The sequence below is a fragment of the Drosophila guanche genome, unplaced genomic scaffold (genome assembly GCF_900245975.1).
Source record: "Drosophila guanche unplaced genomic scaffold, DGUA_6, whole genome shotgun sequence".
Lineage (NCBI taxonomy): Eukaryota > Metazoa > Arthropoda > Insecta > Diptera > Drosophilidae > Drosophila > Drosophila guanche.
The window spans coordinates 1555602-1575424 of record NW_022995749.1 but is presented as its reverse complement, the minus strand read 5'-3'; the positions used below and the strand labels follow the sequence as shown (position 1 = coordinate 1575424).

The 19823-nt window shown below is 47.6% G+C and overlaps 5 protein-coding genes across 10 annotated transcripts; 2 read left to right on the top strand and 3 right to left on the bottom strand.

Moving 5' to 3' along the window:
- Nucleotides 1-16: 16 nt before the first annotated feature.
- LOC117585457 (prolyl 4-hydroxylase subunit alpha-2-like) lies at nt 17-2017 on the bottom strand. Of its 3 annotated transcripts, XM_034274944.1 has the most exons (7): nt 1779-2012; nt 1568-1722; nt 1389-1512; nt 584-1331; nt 467-526; nt 244-409; nt 17-191 (listed from the first exon to the last, which is right to left on the bottom strand). In XM_034274944.1, exons 1-7 carry the CDS (start codon nt 2003-2005, stop codon nt 67-69), a joined length of 1605 nt encoding a protein of 534 aa, XP_034130835.1. In that variant the 5' UTR covers nt 2006-2012; the 3' UTR covers nt 17-66. The 3 variants fall into 3 exon arrangements, with proteins under 3 accessions (XP_034130835.1, XP_034130838.1, XP_034130837.1); XM_034274947.1 differs by lacking the exons at nt 1389-1512; nt 1568-1722; nt 1779-2012 and having other exon boundaries at nt 584-929; nt 992-1133; XM_034274946.1 differs by lacking the exons at nt 17-191; nt 244-409; nt 467-526 and having other exon boundaries at nt 754-929; nt 992-1331; nt 1779-2017.
- Nucleotides 2018-2152: 135 nt separating this feature from the next.
- On the top strand, nt 2153-12378 carry LOC117585269 (mediator of RNA polymerase II transcription subunit 15). 4 transcript variants are annotated; one of them, XM_034274688.1, is made up of 8 exons: nt 2153-2386; nt 3626-3835; nt 9370-9492; nt 10302-10435; nt 10504-10905; nt 10980-11405; nt 11465-11620; nt 11679-12378. In XM_034274688.1, the coding sequence occupies exons 2-8, from the start codon at nt 3793-3795 to the stop codon at nt 12090-12092; spliced, it is 1698 nt and encodes a 565-aa protein (XP_034130579.1). In that variant the 5' UTR covers nt 2153-2386; nt 3626-3792; the 3' UTR covers nt 12093-12378. The 4 variants fall into 4 exon arrangements, with proteins under 4 accessions (XP_034130579.1, XP_034130582.1, XP_034130580.1 ...); XM_034274689.1 differs by having other exon boundaries at nt 2156-2252; XM_034274690.1 differs by having other exon boundaries at nt 2162-2243.
- On the bottom strand, nt 12344-14623 carry LOC117585267 (replication protein A 70 kDa DNA-binding subunit). The gene is made up of 4 exons (XM_034274686.1): nt 14489-14623; nt 14176-14420; nt 12896-14117; nt 12344-12830 (listed from the first exon to the last, which is right to left on the bottom strand). Exons 1-4 carry the CDS (start codon nt 14522-14524, stop codon nt 12516-12518), a joined length of 1818 nt encoding a protein of 605 aa, XP_034130577.1. The 5' UTR covers nt 14525-14623; the 3' UTR covers nt 12344-12515.
- A 280-nt stretch (nt 14624-14903) lies between these two features.
- LOC117585265 (DNA replication licensing factor Mcm2) lies at nt 14904-17846 on the top strand. The gene is made up of 2 exons (XM_034274684.1): nt 14904-17157; nt 17221-17846. The coding sequence occupies exons 1-2, from the start codon at nt 15022-15024 to the stop codon at nt 17743-17745; spliced, it is 2661 nt and encodes an 886-aa protein (XP_034130575.1). The 5' UTR covers nt 14904-15021; the 3' UTR covers nt 17746-17846.
- A 12-nt stretch (nt 17847-17858) lies between these two features.
- On the bottom strand, nt 17859-19710 carry LOC117585266 (probable ATP-dependent RNA helicase DDX55 homolog). Its single transcript, XM_034274685.1, has one exon. The coding sequence runs from the start codon at nt 19690-19692 to the stop codon at nt 17863-17865; it is 1830 nt and encodes a 609-aa protein (XP_034130576.1). The 5' UTR covers nt 19693-19710; the 3' UTR covers nt 17859-17862.
- Nucleotides 19711-19823: the final 113 nt, after the last annotated feature.

Genomic DNA, 19823 nt, shown 5'->3' with positions numbered 1-19823 from the left:
AATGGATATTCTTTAGTTCGAGGAAGAAATGTTTTTTAATTCATTATATGGAACATTTATACTGTCTCAAAACAGTTTTTCACGGTCTACTGCAGCGGAGCGTGACCCAGATGAGAATGTAGTTCGTTTATTTAGAGCATCTTTGGGGGATATTGCGTTGTGAGCTCCTTGCAGTATCCACTGAACGGCCACTAAACGGGGAAAAAATGTTAAAAACTAAGAACGAAGTACAAAGAGTCTTACCCCATTTGTATCCCTGCAGAACTGGACAAGCGGCATGCTGCGTACGACGATCGCCTTCGCCCCATGCTCTTAAATTATGCCACATCAAGGCAGATCCTTTCTTTGGCTGCATTGACAAATGTAGTTTAGGGAAAACTGTTGAGCCGCCATCTGCCACATCGTTTAACTAAATATGAGATAGGTTTTTGAAAGGATATACAGAATATAATTTGAATCTACTCACATAGAAGATAACAGATGCTTCTCGATCTCCAAAAGTCTGATCCTCGTACTCTTGCGGATTCTACAAAAAGAACATGAATGAGGACGAACAAAAGATGAAAACAGATTAATTTCATACCCAATATAAATCATGATAATCCACATGGACATCATGATGCCCGCCCAAATCGTATAGTACCACATTAAGGAGCTCAGACCTCATCCTATCAGAGCCAGTCATATCTTTGATACGATCGCTGATACGCTTCAACAGCTGTGGATCATTCTTCTCCGTAAAGGGAGCTTCATTTGAGGTGCGCTGCTCTGATATTTCAATCTGACGAACTTCGTACTGCACCATGGATCGGCTCATTCTGCGGCGTGTCGAATTGATCAGATCCTGCATTTCAGACTCGTATAGAACATCATGATATATCACCACATAGGGATCATGGCTTAATACTTCCAGTTTTAGTGGTGCCAGCCTAGAGAAGGTAGACCGCTCGTTTTGGTACCGACAGTGCAGACTAGACAGGTGGGACTTAACCTGGAATGCACCACGGCAACCATCGAAATAGGACCGTTGTTCCAGCACAGACTCTGCGTGTGCTAAAATGTGTTCATCGTGAGGTGTCAGCTCATATGCCTTGGCCATCAACTTGACGGCATTGCCATCCGAAGGGTTTTGAGCGTACTTGGCGGCTCCTAAATGATACAGCAGATACCCGAGCTGCGAGTCCTTGTAAATAGATCTGCACTTATTCGATTCACCTGAAGCTGTGTACAGCTTTAGGGATAGCTTAAGCCAGTTCTCTGCATATTGGTGATTTTTCAGATGTGCCAGATAATTTCCCAGGGCCAGACAGTCCCTTGAATTTAATGGGCGGCTGTGGGGAACGAATGGAGACAGCATCTTTTGTACAATCTATTGTAACATTACTTACAAATATGGATCTTGTGGCATAAGATTGTGAATTATTTGCAGGCTATAAACATCACTAGCTGCTTTTATGAGATCTTCTCTTTTGGGTAATCTTTCACGCAGTTCTTTGGCCACTCTGATTTGTCCTAAAATAAAAAGGTTGCTCTACATAGCAATTCTTAATATTTCAGTCTGACTCACCTGCTCCTCCTTCTGTGGCATTGAGATACACCATCCAATTGGGCCAGTCTTCATGAAGACGTCGTATTAGTGCCAATGCCCGGTGTGGAACCGACAAGTGCACCTCAAAGTCTTGATGAACGCTGACGCTTTCCGCACGTAATTGATCAAGTGATCTGTAAGAATTGTAAGGCATCTATATAAAGTTGGAAGATATATTAGCTCCACAAACCTTCTAATCAATTGATGCCTCTGCCTTTGCTGCAATACATAGTGCTTCAAATTTTCAATAAGCAACTCCTCTGTTTGGTCCAGTTCCAGCTGATTCCACACCATGCCAAGGGACACCGCTTGGGCCAACAGAAAGACCACAATCTTGAGTCCGAATCCACTCATCAGGCAATACAAAATGCCTCCACAAACTCCTAAATGAGCCATGAAAAACTTACGATTTGCCATGCCCTGATGTTTACATTTCATTTTACAGTTATAACGATCGGCCAGTGCTGCAAAGCGCAATCAGTTTCTTGGCTTGCTCATCACTGCAACGCCAAATTGAGCAGTGTGTTGTTGTTTGGCTTATTTGGTGTTAACTTGGCTTATTCGAAAAGTACGGCTGAAGTAACAAGTTTTGCAGCTCGCGCAGATCGTGGTTCGTTGATCGTGGATCGTCTGTTGTACGTATTGTACGTTGCAAGTTCGTATCGTATCGTATCGTTTCGCTTTGGCAACCAATACAATCTACAGTTTATTTAAAACAACTTGTCAAGCCAAGGCAATGAGAGTGCTTTAACTCTTGCAGTCAGCAAAGAATTCCTGGCAGTTCCATAATTATTAAAAGTGAATCAATCAAACGTGAATAATTTGATTGGCATTGATTAAATTTAATTCAATCAGTGCTAAGTGTTTGCGGGAATTTCAAATTGCGCTAATTTCGGGTCGAAAAATTAACACAGGCCGCCGAGTTAACGAAATTAAAGCATATCGAAAACAACTTTTACTAATGCGTTTTTGTTGTTTCTTTATGTTTTTCTACGTTACGGGTTTCAAAACGCAGAACAGCCGCCCGCCGCCATTCGTTGCCGCCGCAGCCGTGTTGGACGTGCCAACGTTTTCGCTGCTGTTGGGGATTGTTAGTGTTTTTTTTTTTGGGGGCGTGGCTGTCAGTTGGCATGTGCGACAGTGACAATACTTTAAGACAGCAGCAGCAGCCAGCAAACAAGAGACAGTCGAGAAAATTATGGAGCGGTGACCAACAAACCAAGCCAAACCGATCCAATCCGATGCGGAGTCGGTCGAAGCAAGCGAGCGTCGTCAAGTGATAGCAATTGGAAAGTTGTTGTTATGCTCAAGAGAGCGAAGTAATGAAGGAGTCAGCCCGAATACCAGACCACTGGCCGCCACGATAATATCCGAGCATGTGCTAAATGGTATAAGTTTCATTCATGTTGGATATCCCATTCTGTGTCGCCTGACACACTCCCAGTCATCCATTAATCCATTAATGGAACTGTAGAATTATTTCTGATATGCGCCACTGTGCTGGCGCGACGTGTAGTTCTTATAGGGTGATGCATACTTTCGTCCTAAGTGCAACTGCCATAAAGTAGCCAGATCATTGCCTCACCTTATTGCCCATACACCTTGGCTCTCCTGCCTACGCATAGGAGCGCGCGGCTCTTATCGGCGCATCTCATCATCTCAGGCCGCCTCGTGTCGTCTCGTTCCGCCTCCCGGCACCGCCTAGTTCCTCTTCACTTTTACTTATTCGGCAAACGGAAAGAGAGAGTGTTTACCTACCCAACCCGCTCATTTGCGTGCGTCTTTTTCTTTACCGGTTTATACGTGTATTTGTGCTTTTTCTTCGGGCGTTTGCTTTCGTTTATGCGCGCGCTCGCGTGTCCGTAAAAATAATTGATAATAACAATAAGTTCATTATATTTAATTAAATGAACTATGCATTTCCGATCTGCGGCACGGGTCGCCAACCCAACAGCAGCAACAACAACAATAAGCCAACCTCTCAACAGTAATTATAGTAATACATAAACGTTTATTACGTTTTCCACTAACCAACAGATCACAGTGTGCACGAGCATGAGTGTGTGTTTGAGGAAAGCATAAAGAAAATAAAAATAAAAATTACACGCCTCTACACATCCGAGGTACATACATAAAATATAAACAAATCATCTCTCCCCAACGAAAATCGCCAGCAAAATTCCGGCATTGAACGAGCTGCAAAGATGAATTTCTTTGTGATTGGCTTTCTGATCATGCAGGCGGCAAGTGAGTAAAGTGCAGTGTTTTTCCCATTTTCCCCCTCTGTTAACTTGCTTTTTGTTATTAATTGCTGTTTTTCCGTTGTGGTTTTGGTTTTGCTTTTTCATTTCGGTGGAAGTTTAATTGCATTTCTCAGGTGTCTCTTCGGGCTTAAATTTGATTCGAGTGGAACAAATGACTTCAGTGACAGACTCATTTCTTTTTTCTGGCTTCAATCAAGTTTTTGTCTTAAGTCTTAAGTTAACCGCTTGTGGCATGTGTGGCACATGGCTGTATGCTGTAATCATAGATCATAGTTGATTCCAACGAATGCTGTGGAACAGGTTGTTGGCCGCATTTTTAGTTGGGATAAGACATTCCCCCCTATGCAAAAACCACAAAAGATATAGCCACCAAAGAGTCAAAGATATATTTGATAGATGGTCTACACTTTTGCCTCTGTTTGTGTATACAATAAACGCGACTTTGTTGCAGTTTATTAGCGCCGCTTTTTACATGTGTTCGCATTCGTAATCGCTTTTGGCTTCGGTTTTTTCTTTTGTCTTTTCGCTTCTGTGCAGCTCAATGCAAAACCTTGCAAATGAGACGCCAAATAAAACCGGATTGGTTTTTGGTTAGTCATAAAGTATGTAGTATTCTTGACCTGAAGTTATATCTGTGCAACTCATTAAGAACGCAACCTAATCGCAAAGTACGGAGTACACTCCCCTTTTGGGGGCCTCCAATATGTAAATTGTTGCTGTTTGGCCCATTCATCAATTTGCCTAAAATCTGTTAAACATAAATAATGCTCGCTTAACCTTCGCTTCCGTTTGGGATTTGATGAACGATACGATCGACATGGGACTGGTGGTTTTTGGCATGTCAGAATATCGGTCAAGTTCAGATATCTCGGACCAACTAGACCGCGTAAAGGCATTGCTTTTTTGGTGTTAATTTCGGCAATTTTCATTGCCTAATTTGCATAAAATTTATGCTTTGCTGACCTTTTGCCTGCCAAAGAATTGAACCTTGCAGACAGTGACAGGAACTGAAGCTGTGATGACTCTCCCAGCTAAATATTTATAAACAAAGTCCGTGTCCGTGCCCTGCCCAAATCGTATCTGCCTTGATGGCTTCATAAAAGCCAACGAGCGAGTCGGTCAATCGCTAGGCATGATTCATCAATACCCCATTTACCATACACCCCATGTCATACCACACCAAAACCATTGAGATCTGAGATCGGAAAGAGATGTTTCTCTCTTTTGTAGTCTCGGTTTCTGTCTCACTTTTTGTTGTATTTTTAGGTGGGCTTTTGTTGGTCAATGACGCAGCAGTTTGAAAGCATCTTCAAAGTGTCTTCTGTTTCTGTATTTATATTTTTATATAACCCAAATATTTGAGTTGGCTTGGGCGGAGGCAGAGGGCCTTTTATGCAATACTTCTGGGATGTGAAATGTCCCTTGTCTACGTGTGGCAAACAAATATGAAATACGACTATTGGCAAATGCTTTTGCTTTTGCACTTGCCACAGCAATTAGCCAACTGTTTTTATTTGTTTGTGGTTTTTTTTTTTGGCGTTGTGAACACCTGTGGAGCCCGGTTGCAGGTCCAGGTCCAGGTCCAAAGGTACATGCAACAAAAAGCCTATAAAAAAAGGAAAGAAGTTGCATTGTCACATGATTGCAGTGGTCAATAAGTAAAAGGCTCCCTTCGAAGGCGGAGTCTGCCAACGGCTGAAAGTGAAAGGCAGAGTCATGCAGAAATGCAGGCAGGAGGAACCAACCAAGTAACCAACCAAGCAACCGCTTCCGGCTGGTATTCCCACAGAAGAAGACTGAGAGATGCTATCCTTTCCTTTCCCTTTTGTGCCCAAATGCCAGCTGCGTTTTGTTTGCAATTAGGAATAAATTAAAGCATTATTAATGTTACTATTGTTGTTTCTCTTGGGGTGCTTACATCTTCACATGTGTATCTCTTGGGCTACACTTTGGGGCACGCAACACACGCTGTTGTACGCTCACGTAAGACCTTCAGGGGCTCCCTTCGAGATGGCCTGCCTGCACTGCATCCCATTTACACACCTTTTGTTGGCTTACTGTTTTAGCCCACACGTTAGACTGTGCTTTGTGTGTGTGTGTGCGGGGCTCTCAAATTGCAATTTAATTCGATGTCTTGAAGTGGCCTTTTGTCAAAAGTTTTGTCAGCTGTAGCCGTCTTTTGTTGGGTGTCTGCTGTCCGATGTTCGGTGTGTCTATCGCTCACTGTCAAGACCATCGTTCAATTAACATAATTAACTGACAAGGGGAATTAACGTGCGCCCCTTCGCCCTCTTAAGGCTAAGACACTTGTTGGGTCTACACAGTCGCACAATCGAATACAATCTCCCCCGAAGCTGTGCCAGTGCGATGAAAATGGTTTCATTTGGATTAGCTTTTACGCCTAACGACTAGAGATTCCAAGCAAGGTCAGGTTCACATTGAGGCCCATCAAATCCACAACACATCATTAAAGTTCTTTCGAAATGTTATAGTTCTTTGAGATGATTGTCCAAAGATCGACAACCATGGAAATGGAAAGTTTCAAGAAAAGGGAAAGGCACCTGTAGGGCCGTGCGGGCCTCTCCTTCGGCACAGCCTCTGCAAAAATGAATATATAAAAAAACATTGACCGTAAAACGTTTTGCCAATGGAACAATGGAATGTTAAAGTCGCTTCTTTAATAATAATAAAAAAAGGGAAACCAAAACCACTTGAAAGGTTTGCTCTGGGTTAAGGTTTGGCCGACAATGGAATGGAATGGAATATTCGGCCTCCTAGGCAGCAGCAGCAGCATCACCAACAGCATCAGCAGATGATATTCGTAGATCTGTGATAATTTATACACGATATTTGCATTTGTTCATCAAATTGAATTAACGCTGAATGCCGCCTCAGAGACAGAGATATGAGAGTCAGAGCCAGTTTCAGTTTCTGTTTCAGCCTCCGCCTCTGAGCGAACAATTAATATCAATGTTTTGTGACCCACTTTTCGCGTCTCAGATAGAGAGTGAGAGAGGCAGGAAGGGAGTAAGGTGCTAACTAGACGCCATCCAGGGAGCAGGGAGAGGCCGGCCGCCTCTTGGAGAAAAGTAACTAAATATTGGATGGAGAGCAGCGGTCAATGGCTGCGACTGCGACTGCGGCTGTGGCTATGTCTGGACTGCATATTTATGCCTCATTATTTGTTTAGTTTAAATTTCTATTTGTCTACTTGGACAACCAATGGCTATGGTTACCAGGCAGTCATAAATTTCATACATACAACATTCGGTTCGGACGGATCCCCCCTCCCAAACGCACGACAGAAGATGAAATTGAGTGAAAGCGGTCGCTGGTCGATGCTTTGCCTCCTCTGACTAACTGCAAAATGCGGCCAACTAAGCGGCTGTATATCCCGGCTGCAAAAACATACATATATTTAAACTTTACATTTTTCCCTTAGTGTCAAGTGCAAAAGTTTCCCTTTACCATTTCTATGTACATTTGTGGGCAAAAAATAATTAAAATAACTACTCGCAGCGCCCACAAGGTGCGTCGGGTGCGTATGCGCAATGCAAATTGATTGATGATTTGAGTAAAAGTATCAATTATGATACTTACATTCGGCATGAATATTCAATTGCGGTTTGCCGAGAGAAGAGAGAGAAAGACAGCGAGAGAGATCGCAACTCCCAAACAAATGATGATTATGATGAGGAAGTGATACCACACCACAGGCAGACAGAAATGTACATACATATATGTACATACATATGTACTTACATATCTGAGAGTATTAACACTTTGATCTCTCGTTGTCCATGCGTCTGACACTCCATTAGGCGGCCTCTCGGTTTTTCCTTGAACCCAAAAGCCACAGCTATAGACTCGAGCGATTGCCACAATTGGCCAGCGCACTTAATGGCCTGCTACCATTATCCATTAGTCTTAGAATCAGTTTCAGACTTTCAACAGTCCAAACTCCATCCCCATAAGCATAACTAGCATACAAACATTTTGATTGCCGCCTCAAATCTTTATGCATATGGATGAAACGACAGACAATCAAAGTCTATAAAAGTGGGCTACACATTTTGAAAGAATTGAAACACATTTGAAACACGTATTACATGTCCCACTTGACATGCTAACAATTTAATTTGAACCCCAACGACAGAGACGCTGCTCGAATTGAGGTTGCTTCTTCCACTCTCTGTCTCTGCTCTGCTCTGTTCAGGTCACCAAAGTGCTTTAGTTAACTCCCCGCCCCAAGTACATAAGTGCTTTTGTAACTGCTCTTGGCATAAGGAAGTATTACCAATCTAAGCGTTGGGCTTTAAGCGTAGTTATGGCTTGGAGTCTTGTGGCATAATAATGGGCTTCAGTCACGGCATCCATCGTTAATCGATTATGCCAAAAGATTACATTTCAGAATGCGAATGTAGCTGAAGAGATGAGACATGGCTGGGTTTATTGTCTTGCGGTTCGCTTGTGATTTGGATTGGGTCATCATTGGGGATTAGGGTCATTCTGTGGTCACACCTACTTCGTGTGGCAGATGGGTACGCACATGCCTTGGCTTCTTCCACCATCATCAGATATGTGTGAAATATATACGGCTTAGGCGGTCTCTTCTCTGCTTGCTGTGTTCCCCCGACCCATCAATCAAAACATCAGAGCCACGCCATTTGATTCGATGCGGGATAAGTCAAAGATATTCATTTAAAAAATTTGTGTTCAAATTTAAAATTCATGCATGCCAAACACTTTGCACACACACAGATGCGGGACATGGGGGTCTAGTCGGAATAGTGACTCCACCTTATATTTAATCATCCAACACCATAGTTCCACTGAGGCATTTTGATTCACGGTACAAATGTCTCATAAGCAAACGGAGCACTCCTCGTGGCTGACGATCGGATGTCGGAAAAATATGCAATATCCTTTTACGTTTGGCTTCTTTTGCAGTAAATATTCTTTCTCGCTTTCCACAAAATTGTTTAACAATACATCTGAAGTTCAACATCCTCCGCCAGGAGCTGAGAAGTCAAACCTTTACATGATTCACGCAGTTGCCACTGGAAATCTTATTGTTATTGTCCAGGAAATTGTACTAAAAGCTTTTTCTTTTATTTAATAGTTTATTGCCATTTCCGTAATTACGTTAACGTTGCAAATACAATTTTCCAGCGGAACCAATAAATATCTCATCCGCAAATTCATGAATCTGTTTCCAATGGAATTTATTTGTCTTTTATTGGTTATTGGCTATGGCTTAGTTATTTTTATTATTTTTGTAATTTAATTATTGGTTGCGGTTTGTACGTTAAATAGAGAAAAGAAACAACACAGAAACGTATCCGTCCAACCCATCCGAACTCAGCCCATCATGAAAAATATCAACAACCCAAAAATCCATCTTTCATTGTACTAAACCCCAAAACTAACAATTACTTCTTATGTATTATATGAACGAGATACTATCTCCTACTATTCTGTGTTTGCTTTGTTTTTTCTTCTATTTTTTATTTATAGGATTGGCTTGCGGGACGTGCGTTTTAGCGTCCGATTTTGGTTTCATACTCGATTGTAACTTCAAAAAGTCTGGACTGTTTCGTGTACGAAATTTGGGTGGCCTAAAGGCCCATTTCGGTTTAGGTAAATCTCTATTCTGTCAAACCCTATTCCCTATACCCAAACCCCTTACACACCCTGTATATACAAATGTCCATAGAAGGTGTACGTACGTAGAGTTCTCTTAGAGGTTAACAAGTGCAATTAATTGGTCAAGTAATCGATGTGTTTGGTTTGTTCAAACGAGTCGCGAATAGCAATTAAGTAAGTCATTAATGCATTAATGCCAATGTCAGTGGCACTAGTAGCGGCTGCAGCCTCAAATTGATGGCCAAAGTGGAGCAGTTGATGGTGGAGACCGAGACGAAGACCAAGAGCAAGACCGATACCGATAACAAGAGTGAACTGTTGTTAACAGAGGCTGAGGCAGAGACAGAGGTGTGCCATGGAGGAGGGTTGCTGCTATTGTGGTTAGGACTACGAATAGTCACAGATAAGCTGAGGAATTTAAAAAAAATGAACGCATAAAACGGTTAAAAAGTGTGCCAAAAATTACCCTTATATACCATTATATGTTTGATATTCTTGATCCTGCATTCTTCAATTAATCTTTATAGTTTAAGAGTCACACTTCCCCATTTCGATCCCTTCCCCTCTATGCACGCCTCTGTATTATCAAATCCAAACAGTCCACTTGGCCTCTATGTACATAAAACCAGAGTAGATTTAAGATTTAGATACAAAAACCTTCTGTCGGATCAAAGGAAAAATAAAAGCCATTAATTAACACATTATTGCCCAAATTCCCAAACCTCCAACTGCTGTGATTGATGGGTGGGGGAATTGGCTCCGTCACGGACACCGCCCTAACCCTTTGATGTGTTTTCTTGCAGGTTTCAGTGTCGGCGATGAGCTGGGCTTCCCGGAGTCGCTGGGAAATGTGGAGAGCGTGCGTCGGCGTGCCATCAGCTACAAGAATGGAGCACCGCCCGAGAGTGTGGGAGTTCTGTCGGGGGCACAGCAACAGGTGAGCAATGGAAAAATGAATGGAATTCTGAAGGTCTCCTGCTTACGAATTTTTTGTACACTCGTTAGGCCACTCCAAATGCACAGCAATCGCTGCCAGATAAACGCATCAGTTCACGCTCCACCGGACCCGTGCCCTACAACCTGCAGCTGCAGCAGCTCCAGCAGAGCGCCCTTGCAGCGGCCAAGGCCCAGCAGCAGCAACAGCAGCAGCAGCAGAAAATGAAGCAACTGCAACAGCAATTGCTGCAACATCAGCAGCAGCAGCTGCAGCAGCAGCAACAGCAGGCACAGCTCATGACCGAAGCCCGTCCGCTGCCGCTGGGCGTGCCCGCCTTCCGTCCGATACCCCAGAAGCAGCAGCAGGACTTGAATCCGGCTCCGACAACAGCAGATCGGCGTGTGGCAGTGGATACAACGGAGCCGCGAGTCAGTGTCAACAATAAACTCTTCCATGCCGTAGATAAGCCAGTGAGTGTAGAATCCTTTCCCCTTTAAATGATGCTCCCCTAATCAATCAACACTCTTCTGCTTTTCTGAATCAGCACTCGAATCGAACCTTCCATGCGGACAATCCAGTGGTCTCCCAGCCCGTGGCAGTGCCCGTCTTCCAGGCCATGCCGGAGTCCATTGCCCGCATAGCGAATGCGGCCAAGGAGCATCGCCAGGCACCGCCGCCGCCGCAGCCTAGTTATCCCAATTATCTGCAGTTTGAGGAGCCCAAATTCGACCTCAAGGATGTGACTGTGGAGGAGCTGGCCTCGGCGGCCAATGTCACGGTGGAGACCATCAAGCATGCGATCTATGTGCGGGAACAGCAGCTCAAAGCGGAGCACAGGGCACAGCTGGCGGCCAAACTGAGGGAGGAGTTCATGCGCACCTCCACGTTGAGGACCACGACCACAACGACGGCAACGACACCGAGCACTCCGCGGCCACAAAAATCGATGGCAGAGCACAAGGTGTCCAAGGTGGGGGAGCTTATGGAGACTTTATGTCAGTAGATATTGATATTTGTGAGTGTTTGCAGGTCATGAATGCACCCAAGGAATATTATCCTGTGGGCTACGACAAGAACTTCGATGACAACTTCAAATCCAAGGTGGATCTGCCGCCCACGAGCTTCTCCTGCGCCAAGCAGAAGCACTTTCCGGGTCTCTATGCCGACACAGATCTGGGCTGCATGGTGAGGATGATGAAATCAGCTGAAGAATCGAAACTGAAACGAATCACTTTATTGGCAGGTCTTTCATGTGTGCGCCCTCACCGATGATGGTTTGGTGCGCAAGTCCTTCCTCTGTCCGGAGAACACGCTCTTCGATCAGACCATACTCAAGTGCAACTGGTGGTTCTATGTCGACTGCAGCTCCAGCACCAGCATCTACGACTCGAACATTCCCATCTCGAAGAGCTACCAGCTGATGAAGTCCCTCACGTACTTCTCCAAATTCAACAATCAGCGCAGCAAGGAGCAGGAGGGCGACAAGGATGAGAATGCCCTGGATATAGACTCACTGCGGGAGTCCATGGAGGGTGTATCCCGCCGCCAGGAGCTGGCCAAAAAGGCCGAGCTAGAGCGGGAGAAGCAGGAGGAGCGGCCGAAGGCTGACCACGAGCATGTGGTGCCCGAGGAGGGGGATCAGCAGCTGTCCAACTAGAATTAAGAGTCGTCTCTCCAACCCTAATGCTATCTGAGATCTAGGTTAAGAGTTAACGATCGAGCGTCATAGTCAAATCTTCCACTGGTTTTCTGTTTAGTCTGTCCCAACATTTCGCACGGGAGGAGCAGGCAGCTCCTGTTTAGTACCCTCCTTAGACATAGTCCTTGCTAGCCTCGTAAGTCGATAATCTCTAGTGTTATTACTATTTATTTATTGTATTATTTACCCAACAATTACAACACAAAAACTCTGTTTGTTTCAATTTATAAATGTTCCATTTCGACTCGTTTCTTGTTTGTTAATAAATGTGGGAGGGGATGTGATGCTCCAGCATCGTGCAGCTTAAATGCCAATCGAAATTATTATGGTATAAATCTTAAATAATGTTAAACAATAATCTTAAAAGTGTGTGGAAAATATTTAGTTGCTGCTGCTGCCAATGCCAGTCAACTCCTGCAGCTCCTTGAGCAGATGGCGATTGTACTCCTTGTAGTTGAGGGGCACCACAGACTGAACGGTGAGCTTGTTGCGGGTCATGTCGCCGTACACCTCGTTCTTGCAGCGCAGCTTGAAGATGTGCGAAGTGAAGTTAAGAGCTGAAAAAATTTCCTCAGCCTTGGCTGGATCATTCTCAAGAGCCTCGCCAACCTCCTGGGAGGTGTGCTTGAGCAGCTGCTCGCCGGTTTCATTGAAGCAGGTGACCCAACGATTAGAGGTCCAGTCGCCCACGCTCATCTGTCGAGACACATATAAATTAATGATCACCCAAAAAGGATTACCATCTTCTAGTGGATACTCACATTGACAAGCAGACGATACTTAAAGTTGGGATAGAGCGCATTGCAGCGCTCGCAGCGATACTGATCGTTGCCCTCATCGACCACTTTTTTGTTGCAGTCAGACTGGGGGCAGGCGCGATAGAAGGCATTCTCCTGCTTAACAATATGCACCACTGCCTTGCACTGAAAGTAGTCGGGCTTGTCGCCAGCCCCAAGGTTGCGTGCCCGCGCATCCTTGAATGTCATCCATTCTGTGGAGAAGCTGCCGCCGCCTGTGCGAGCCGACACCATGTTGGCAATGTTGTCACCGCCGCCATTATCGAACCAGCCGCGCAGCTTGTGCGCCTCGGGAATGTCCGGATTTATCTTCATGATGGAGCCACCGCCCAGACTCAGGCTCTTGCCACCGTTGAACTCATTGATGCGTGTGCCCTTCACCAGGATAACTGGCTGAACATGGCCATCAAAGTTGACGGCATCATCGCCCCAAAGGGTCAGACTGATGGCTGAGTTGCTCATGTCCACCAGGGTAAGGTCGCGCTTCTTGAACTCCTTGTTGGTGGTGCGCGAGGTGAAGGCCTGCAGTTCACCGACCTCCTTGCAGATGCCAATTGTGTCGACAGCCGCCTTGTTCTCCATGCCAGAGACCTCGGAAATGGGCACCAAATTGTATTTAATATCGGGAATGCCTCCATCGTCCGCATCTTCGCATAGCTGGACAGCTGTTTCGCCCGTAAAGGTCATTTCGTAGGCATTATCCAGCTGCGAGAACTGCTTGTTGGCCGGCTTCAGTTGGCACTTGGAGAAGAAGTAAACGCTGTCCACTTGTATCATGTCGTAGAACTTGTCGCATTGCTCCTTGAAGGCCGTGGCACGAATCTCCCCCGACTCATCCATCAGATCCATGCTGAACAGCTTACCCTCACCCCTCGGATTGCTCCAGGTGCGTATGCCTGTCTTGGAGGTCACACGCGCTTTGATCACCCACTTGTTCTGGTAGGGACTCAGGCTGGAGATGGGATGCGTCATTCCCGCGTTTATCGAGGCATTCAATGTAATATTATTATTGTTGTTGTTGTTGGTTTTGGTCTGAGTCGGCTCCTTTTTGGCAACAACAGGCGGTGCCGCTTTGGCCACCAAGTCCTGTTTGGCAGCAGTTTCATATGTGACAGGCTCACCAATTTTTTCCTTTACCTCGGCGCCCGCATTGAGCACTGTTAATTCTGATATAATGAGGACGCGCCTGAAACGTACAGTTAGTTAGTTCAGCAGCGGTCAAGTTCTGGAGTTTCCCCACTTACTTGCCAGCTCCCTCCTTGCCCACCATCGACGTCACGTACTTGTCCAGCTGCACAATCGTGAACTCGTCCAGCTGTCCGCGGTGCTGCATCTCGTTCAGCTGGCTGGCCAACATGGCGTAGCTATTGAAGTACTTGCCATCGGAAATCAATATGCGATACCGCTCCGCATCTGCATTGCTGTTGATTTTCTTAATGGCCAAGATCTGTAGCACCGGCTTCGTCACATCGTCGCCATTCATAATGCGCTGTGCCAGACAATCCAAATGATTACGCTCAATACTTGAAACCCACTACTTCCAACAGTTGTACTTACAGCAATAACGCCGGAGGACAAAGATGCATAGCCCATTTTGGAATTGTTTATAATAATTTGAAATAATTTCACAACAAAATCTGTACGACGAGGGATGGAAACTGATGAAGCCAGAAGAGGCGGGAAGAGTTGGGAGTTCAGTGTGACCGCCGAGTTATCGATCTAATATAACCCATGACGCTCTAAAATAATCCGAAATATACCGAATCTAATACATAGCGCCAAAGTAATAAAATAATGTAATTAAGCAGGAATTAATATTAAGCAGAACTATATAAATAACTAGGCTATATCGCATCATTGGGGGACATAGTTAAAGCATTAATTAACCAGTTTGAAATAATTTAAAATATTGCCAATTTGCAGCACTAATATTTCGCAATTATTAGCACTGTTTATTGTATGTTGTGCAGCACTCTTTCCCGCGCATTTTCGCACGCGTCACACAACAAAACAATTCGCGATCGGCAGCGACTAAACAATTATATTTAAAACATTTAAAGCCGCTTTAAAGACCGAATAACATATTGGAAATGGATAATGCCAGCTCTCCGCCACCAAACACGCCCAGTGATGCCGCTGAGCGTCGTGATCTGCGCGCAGCAATGACATCGCCAGTGGGCGACTTTGAGCCGTTTGAGAACGAAGATGAGATTCTCGGGGATCAGACAGTGCGCCACGAGGAGGAAGAGGATGGCGAGGAGTTGTTTGGGGACAACATGGAGAACGACTATCGACCCATGCCAGAGCTGGATCACTACGATCCGGCGATGCTGGACGATGAGGAGGACTTCTCGGAGATGTCGCAAGGAGACCGCTTTGCGGCCGAGTCGGAGATGAGGAACCGCGACCGTGCAGCTGGCATACATCGCGATGATCGCGAGCTAGGCTTTGGCCAGTCCGACGATGAGGACGATGTGGGACCGAGGGCCAAGCGCCGTGCCGGAGAAAAGGCCGCCGTCGGGGAGGTGGAAGACACGGAGATGATCGAGTCCATTGAGAATCTTGAGGACACCAAGGGCCACTCCACCAAGGAGTGGGTGAGCATGCTGGGGCCGCGCACAGAGATTGCCAATCGCTTTCAGTCCTTTCTGCGTACATTTGTGGACGAGCGGGGCGCCTACACATATCGAGATCGGATTCGTCGCATGTGCGAGCAGAACAAATCCTCGTTTGTGGTCTCCTACACGGATCTGGCCAACAAGGAGCATGTGCTGGCCTACTTCCTGCCGGAGGCTCCCTTCCAAATGCTCGAGATATTCGACAAGGTGGCCAAGGACATGGTGCTGTCCATCTTTCCCACCTACGAACGTGTCACCACCGAGATCCATGTGCGCATTTCAGAGCTGCCCCTGATCGAGGAGCTGCGCACGTTCCGGAAGCTGCATCTGAACCAGCTGGTGCGCACCCTGGGCGTGGTGACGGCCACCACGGGTGTCCTGCCCCAGCTGTCGGTGATCAAGTACGACTGCGTCAAGTGCGGTTATGTCCTGGGCCCCTTTGTGCAGTCCCAAAACACAGAGGTGAAGCCGGGCTCGTGCCCAGAGTGCCAGAGCTACGGCCCGTTCTCCATCAACATGGAGCAGACGCTGTACCGCAACTACCAGAAGATCACACTGCAGGAGTCGCCCGGCCGCATTCCCGCCGGTCGCATTCCGCGCAGCAAAGACGTCATCCTGCTATCCGATCTGTGCGATCAGTGCAAGCCCGGGGACGAGCTGGAGGTGACTGGCATCTACACCAACAACTACGATGGATCGCTCAATACGGATCAGGGCTTTCCCGTGTTTGCCACGGTCATCATTGCCAATCATATGGTCGTCAAGGACTCCAAGCAGATGGTGCAATCCCTCACGGACGAGGACATAGCCACCATTCAAAAGCTGAGCAAGGATCCGCGCATTGTCGAGCGGCTGGTGGCCTCAATGGCGCCCTCGATCTACGGCCACGACTACATCAAGCGGGCCCTGGCCCTGGCACTGTTCGGTGGCGAGTCCAAGAACCCCGGCGAGAAGCACAAAGTGCGCGGAGACATCAATCTACTGATCTGCGGCGATCCCGGTACAGCCAAGTCGCAGTTCCTCAAGTACACGGAGAAGGTGGCCCCGCGCGCTGTCTTCACCACGGGCCAGGGCGCCAGCGCTGTGGGTCTCACGGCCTACGTGCGTCGCAATCCCGTGTCGCGGGAGTGGACCCTCGAGGCAGGCGCCTTGGTGCTGGCCGATCAGGGTGTGTGCCTGATTGATGAGTTCGACAAGATGAACGACCAGGATCGCACCTCCATTCACGAGGCCATGGAACAGCAGTCCATATCCATTTCCAAGGCGGGCATTGTCACGTCGCTGCAGGCACGCTGCACGGTCATAGCCGCCTCCAATCCCATTGGCGGCCGCTACGATCCCTCGATGACCTTCTCCGAGAATGTGAATCTCTCTGAGCCCATTCTGTCGCGTTTCGACATTCTGTGTGTGGTTAAGGACGAGTTCGATCCCATGCAGGACCAGCAGCTGGCCAAGTTTGTGGTGCACTCGCATATGAAGCATCATCCCAGCGAGGAGGAGCAGCCAGAGATGGAGGAACCCATACAAAAGTCGGTGGAGGAGATACCCCAAGACCTACTGCGACAGTACATCGTTTATGCCAAGGAGAATATTCGGCCCAAGCTTACGGTTTGTTTAGCTTTACATCTGTTCATCAACATCAGATTTTATAACAGATTCTCCCCCCTCTAGAACATAGATGAAGATAAGATTGCCAAGATGTATGCGCAGCTGCGACAGGAATCGTTTGCCACTGGCTCCCTGCCCATCACGGTGCGTCACATTGAGAGCGTCATTCGGATGTCGGAGGCCCATTGCCGCATGCATCTGCGCGAGAATGTCTTGGAGGCGGACGTCAGCATGGCCATACGCATGATGCTGGAGAGCTTCATTGAGGCGCAGAAGTTCAGTGTGATGAAGAAGATGCGCAACACATTCCAGAAGTACCTGTCCTTCCAGAAGGATCACTCCGAGCTGCTGTTCTTCATTCTGCGCCAGCTGACCCTCGACCAATTGGCCTACATACGCTGCAAGGACGGACCCGGCGCCACGCATGTGGAGATCATGGAACGTGATCTGATCGAGCGTGCCAAGCAGCTGGACATCAGCAACTTGAAGCCGTTCTACGACTCCGATTTGTTCCGCACAAATGGCTTCTCGTATGATCCCAAGCGACGCATAATCCTGCAGATTGTGGTGGATGGAAATACGGCGTAAGCGAAGGTCCAGATCACCCGTCGTCACATGCATTATTTATCATCTCATTTAGTTGTAGTTTCTGTTGCCACAAATAAAGATTTTTAATATATATTTCCTAACAATTGTGCCCGCCCCTTAATCATCCTTTTCAATGCCCATCGCCTCGTCGTATTCCTCTTCGCTGATTTTGTTCTTTTTCAGCCTCTTGAAGAGCCGAATATCACTGGCCAGCTCATCCAGATCTTCCTGGCTGTATTGCTGCTTCCTTTTGCGCTGTCCTGGTGCTCCTTCGGCCAACTCTGCCTCCCGCTTGCGTTGCTTCTTCGCCTTGCGCAGCTCCTTCTTTGACTTGGCATCCAGTTTGGCTTTTTTTGTATTATCCCAGGACTCGGTGCGCTTCTTGTGCAGCTTCTGGCCCGGCCAGCTGCCCGTCTGCTCGTACGTCTGTTGTTTCTGCTGGCGCACCTGTTCCTTCTGGGCATTCTTGTAGGTGAGCTTGGTAAGATCCACCTCAGCGCTGGGCGCTATGAAGCCATCTCCGGTGTAGTTCTTTAACTCCGGCATGCGCGGCAGTTGCAGCAGTCCGTAGGCGGTGGCCATCTTGCCCAGATCCAGATCTTTCAGTCGCAAAATGGCGCTGCACTCGTGCTTGGTGTAGGCCCGAACATGGGAGACAAATGCGCGCATCCCCTTGTCGTAGACACCCTTGTCCGCCCTCTGCTGTCGATGCAGCTGCTCCAGAACGCTCGGAAGTTGCGTGTCCGTGGGGCCAGCCTCGTCGTTGGGCAGCTCATTGAGTTCCACCTTTTGGTTGATCTTCAGAAAGTGGATATACGCATCCTCGCTGGGCAGCAGAAAGACCAGGGCATTGCCATCGTTGCCCTGGCGAGCAGTACGTCCCACGCGATGCACAAAGCTGGAAGCATTCGAGGGCGGATCCCACTGCACCACCCACTCGATCTCGGGCACATCCAAGCCGCGGGCCAGAACATCGGTGCAGAGCAGCACGGACTCCGGCTCGTTGCGGAACTTCTCCACGACGATGGCTCGCTTGTTCTTCATCTTGCCGTGGATGCCGAGGACAGTGCGCTTGGGCAGCAGTGGGGGCAAGGCCTCCGCCCAGTACTCCACGCAGGCGCAGGTGGGAAAGAAGACCATTACCTTGCCAGTGCGTGTGGCCGGCGAGGATAGGAACTGCAGCAGCGCCACGAACTTTTGCTCAGGCTCGACGATTCTGTAGAAGTTCTGCAGCCTGGCTGGCGTGTTCACCGAGGCCTTTTCCTTCACAGAGACCAGCACGGGATTGCGTAGGCCAGCACGGATGAGGTCTGTCACCTCGGTGGTCTGGGTGGCCGAAAAGAGGCCCGTTCGTCGCTGTCGGGGCAGGTAGCCCAGTATATTGTTGACGCTCGTCTTGAAGCCCAGGTCCAGCAAGCGATCCGCCTCGTCCAGCACCAAAAACTCCAGACTTTTGACGCGCAATGCCAGATTGAGGTCATCTCCTTTGCGCTGAAACAAATCCTCCAGGCGGCCCGGCGTGCACACCAGTATGCAGGGTGTCTCCTTCCTCAGTGTCGCAATATCCTCCTCAATGCTGTTGCCGCCCACAATCAACTGCTGGTTCAAGTGCTCCAGTTCCTCGTGGGCCAGAAACTGTGCCAGCACCTCGGATATCTGTCGCGCCAACTCTCTTGTGGGTGAGATGATCAGTGCACCGATCTCCTTAGGGCCCCAGGGTCGCTCCCTGTGTCGTCTCTGCAGAATCTCCAGCAATGGAACCAGAAACGCCAACGTCTTGCCGCTGCCCGTGACGGCCTCCGCGGAGACATCTTTGAGAGCCAGCAGCAGGGGAATGGTCGCCGTCTGCACTGGCGTCATATCCCGAAAGCCAAAGCTTTGAATAACCTCCAGCACGGCTTCTGAGATGCGCGGTTTGTCCAGAGAAGTCCATTTCTTGCGCGACATTTTTGTAAACAAAACACACGTGCAGCCCAGTTGCCACCTGGCAGCAAAACCAAGCACAGAGTTGCCACTACGTTGAAAATTGTACGTTTGTCATTCACAGCGAGGCGCAGGTGCGCGCTAAAATTCAAGCT